We start from the raw sequence: 3,034 nt of genomic DNA, 5'->3' as shown, positions 1-3,034 counted from the left end.
ACACACACACACACACACACACACACACACACACACACACCTGACCCAATTTTCAAGCTGCTACACCATCCAGCAACAACAGCCAGAGAGGCATCAACAAACAGCCAAAAAAACAGTAGCATCAAACGCCTCGCTGTCCCTTCTTGGCAGACCTGCTTTACACACAGCACCTCCCTTCCCTTCCTTCCTTCCTTCTAATTTTCCCTTTCAATTCCCTTAATGCTTCCCTTTCCTGCCTTAATACGTCCAAAGGCCGGTCCTTAATCCACCCAGAAGATATTGCCACAACAACGACCCACAAATGCAAGTCTTTTTTTTAATTAATTTTTGGGGCAATTGAAGGCCTTTATTTGACAAGACAGCTGAAGACATGAAAGGGGCGTAAGGGGGGGGGGAATGACATGCAGCAAAGGGCCTTTGGCCGGAGTCAAACCCAGGCCCGCTGCGCTGAGGAGTAAACCTCTATTAATGGGAGCCTGCTCTACCAACTGGGCTATCCGGACTCCCCAAAAATTCAACTTTTAACTAGCGTTGGGTATTGTTTGGATTTTTACGATTTCTATGCCGAACCGGTACTTTTAAAACGATTCTTGAAAAATTAAAAAAAAAAATGACATAAAATAAGGCTCTTTTTTAGAGTTTTTTTTAATTGAAACTTATATAAATTTAACAACATATTAACGTTTTAAAGTATATATACAGTATATAATAAGTATGTCGCTGCATGTTTCAATAAATTTGATGTGATTCCCCCTTTGCACGTAATCATTTTGAAACATTTGTTGCATTTTGCGATGTCAGAATCCTTGGTTGTGAAATACAGCCACACTTTCGACCTTTTTGCTTTAGGCATTTTAAATGAGCTAAAAGTGAGCTAGCAAATGATATACTAGCAGAGGAAATGTAATATGTTTACTAGTGATCACGTGCAGTGAATGGTTAATATGCTTTTATGTACGTTTTTGTGAGCCCAGACGGAAAATATGACATTTTAAAAGTAGCCTACATTTCCGAAGCTAGCTAACGGTAGACTACAGAGAAAGGTTGATATGCTTACGTCCGCTTCGGAGCAACAGAGGGAAAATATTTCAGTCGACACATTAAGTGGAACCAAAATGAGGAACCAAGATTTGCGCTCTAATCCGGTCCGATTACTACCGGTTACATAGGAACCGGTTCCATAGTAGAACCGGGTTTCGGTACCCAACCCTACTCTTAACCCCTGACTTGAGCCGGGTCATCCTTTCAGCCCCAGCATACTAGAGAAGAGACAACCCTTACTTCAAGGTCTGGCTTTCAGTGCCAAACTTTTGACTCCAGACTCTAGACTTTCCCCACACATCCTGACTCTACACCTCCAGTATCCACACAGCCCCCAGAACACAACACTGAGCCTAAGCTGCATCCCTGACCGCCATCCCTCCCGACAAGACAACCGATTGGCCCCATCGGCAGCTCCAGATGCTGCGGTGTGCCAGACAGGATTAGCTCACACAAGGCCAGAGGGGTTGCAGATCCTCTTACCCTCCTCCCCACACCTTATCCTTTAACACTCCTCCTCTGCACACGCTCAACATTTTGTTAACGAGCAAACAAGGCACAACATTGCTGCATGTGCAGAGATGTGTGCATCCAGCATGTTTGCATAGATCTGCTAATTAAATTAGATTGCATCAGAGGGGATGGATGGCTTTAGTGATCTCTGTGGAGAATGGCTGTTGCAGTAGTAACATGGATGCATGGATAATTGAAATACTATGTAATAAAAAAAAATACATAGGTCAAATTGATATAAAGAAAGCAACCTAAGACAACAACAATGCATGAATGTGCAACAATATGGACCCTTGCTGATCCTTTATCTCCTACCTGACAGACATGGAGAACTCTCCAGGGGCGCTCTCACTCTCTCGGACCAGAAAAGCCCCGCACTCCCTGTGTTTGAGTCGACTTTCTGCCACACCACGAGATATACGACCGGCAAACCAGCTGGAAGCAAGAAAGAAAACAGGAAGTAAGTAAGTAAGAAAGAAAGGCCTGTGCAGCTGCAACACAATTTTTCACACATTAAATGATTCATTCTTGTATATGACAACCTTTTATGTTTGTATTTTCAGTGGAAATGATGAGACTAAAAAAGCAGACAACAGTACAGATCAATGCTGATAGAGAAATAAAAGAGAATTTGAGGAGGAAGGAAAGTAAAATTAGCACATTTGTGAAGTTATTTTTAAACTTGCTACTAAATATGCATGCAAAACAAATCTCAAAATGCCAGAATTCAGTTGTCAGCTGTGGAGCATAAGTAATAGTGCCATTTTTCATTGCTTTTTTTTCTTTTCTTTTTTTGCTCATTAGTCTTGCTTAGTAGAGCAGTTTGTTTGGATGCAAGGTTTGCATAAATGACGTTCTGCTTTCATGAGCTTGTGCTCTGCAGTGAGATTGAAGGCTCAAATGAGGGAAGAGCACATCCAATATGGAGGCCACATTAGATGACTCTCTTGGTTGAGGTCGTGAGGGTCAGAATTCTGGCTCGGTGAAGAAAATGTAGAGGAGGAAAAACCCTTGCAGACAGCACATCTCCTTACGCTGTGCACAAACTTAACTAGACAGCTCCGACTGGACTGTGCAGCAGTGTTCATTAACGAGTACGAGCCGCTGCAGTGGCTTCGGTGCCAGCTTAGAGTTTGTCACAGCAATAAGAACCCGGCTGGTGTATGACCATTTGATGGAGATACATGGTGTACCAGCAGCTTTACTGTAAACACACACAAACATGCATGGCTGTATCATGTGGGATTACATAAGTGAGTGTGTCCCTTTGGGTAGACTGCCTTATGCCAGGGTGCAGATGTCCAAAACAGAGCAGGAATGCCCTGAGCGGCACACACTCACTGATAAGCTATTTAGATAGCCCAGTGCTGGATGTGTGAAATGGATTCATCTGCTTTACAGATGAGTTAAAGATGCATGTGCTTGAGCAAGTGAGTGTGTGTGTGTGTGTGTGTGTGTGTGTGTGTGTGTGTGTGTGTGT

The 3,034-nt window shown here is 43.1% G+C and overlaps 1 protein-coding gene and 1 long non-coding RNA gene across 3 annotated transcripts in view; one reads left to right on the top strand and one right to left on the bottom strand.

The window, feature by feature from the left end:
* Window positions 1-993, top strand: part of LOC116702463 (uncharacterized) — a 24,259-nt gene extending 23,266 nt beyond the window's left edge. The window contains exon 3 of the long non-coding RNA XR_004335171.1: window positions 894-993. This is a non-coding gene — a long non-coding RNA (uncharacterized LOC116702463). The remainder of the gene's footprint in view (window positions 1-893) is intronic.
* grapa (GRB2 related adaptor protein a) overlaps window positions 1-3,034 on the bottom strand; it is a 34,185-nt gene that overhangs the window by 26,062 nt on the left and 5,089 nt on the right. For both annotated transcript variants that reach the window (XM_032536661.1, XM_032536662.1), the window contains one exon: window positions 1,870-1,989. In XM_032536661.1, coding sequence (XP_032392552.1) covers window positions 1,870-1,989 — 120 coding nt within the window. The remainder of the gene's footprint in view (window positions 1-1,869; window positions 1,990-3,034) is intronic.

Source organism: Etheostoma spectabile, chromosome 15 (genome assembly GCF_008692095.1).
Source record: "Etheostoma spectabile isolate EspeVRDwgs_2016 chromosome 15, UIUC_Espe_1.0, whole genome shotgun sequence".
In the NCBI taxonomy this organism is placed as follows: Eukaryota; Metazoa; Chordata; class Actinopteri; order Perciformes; family Percidae; genus Etheostoma; species Etheostoma spectabile.
The sequence above is the reverse complement of the archived record's forward strand: the minus strand, read 5'-3'. Positions and strand labels throughout refer to the sequence as shown.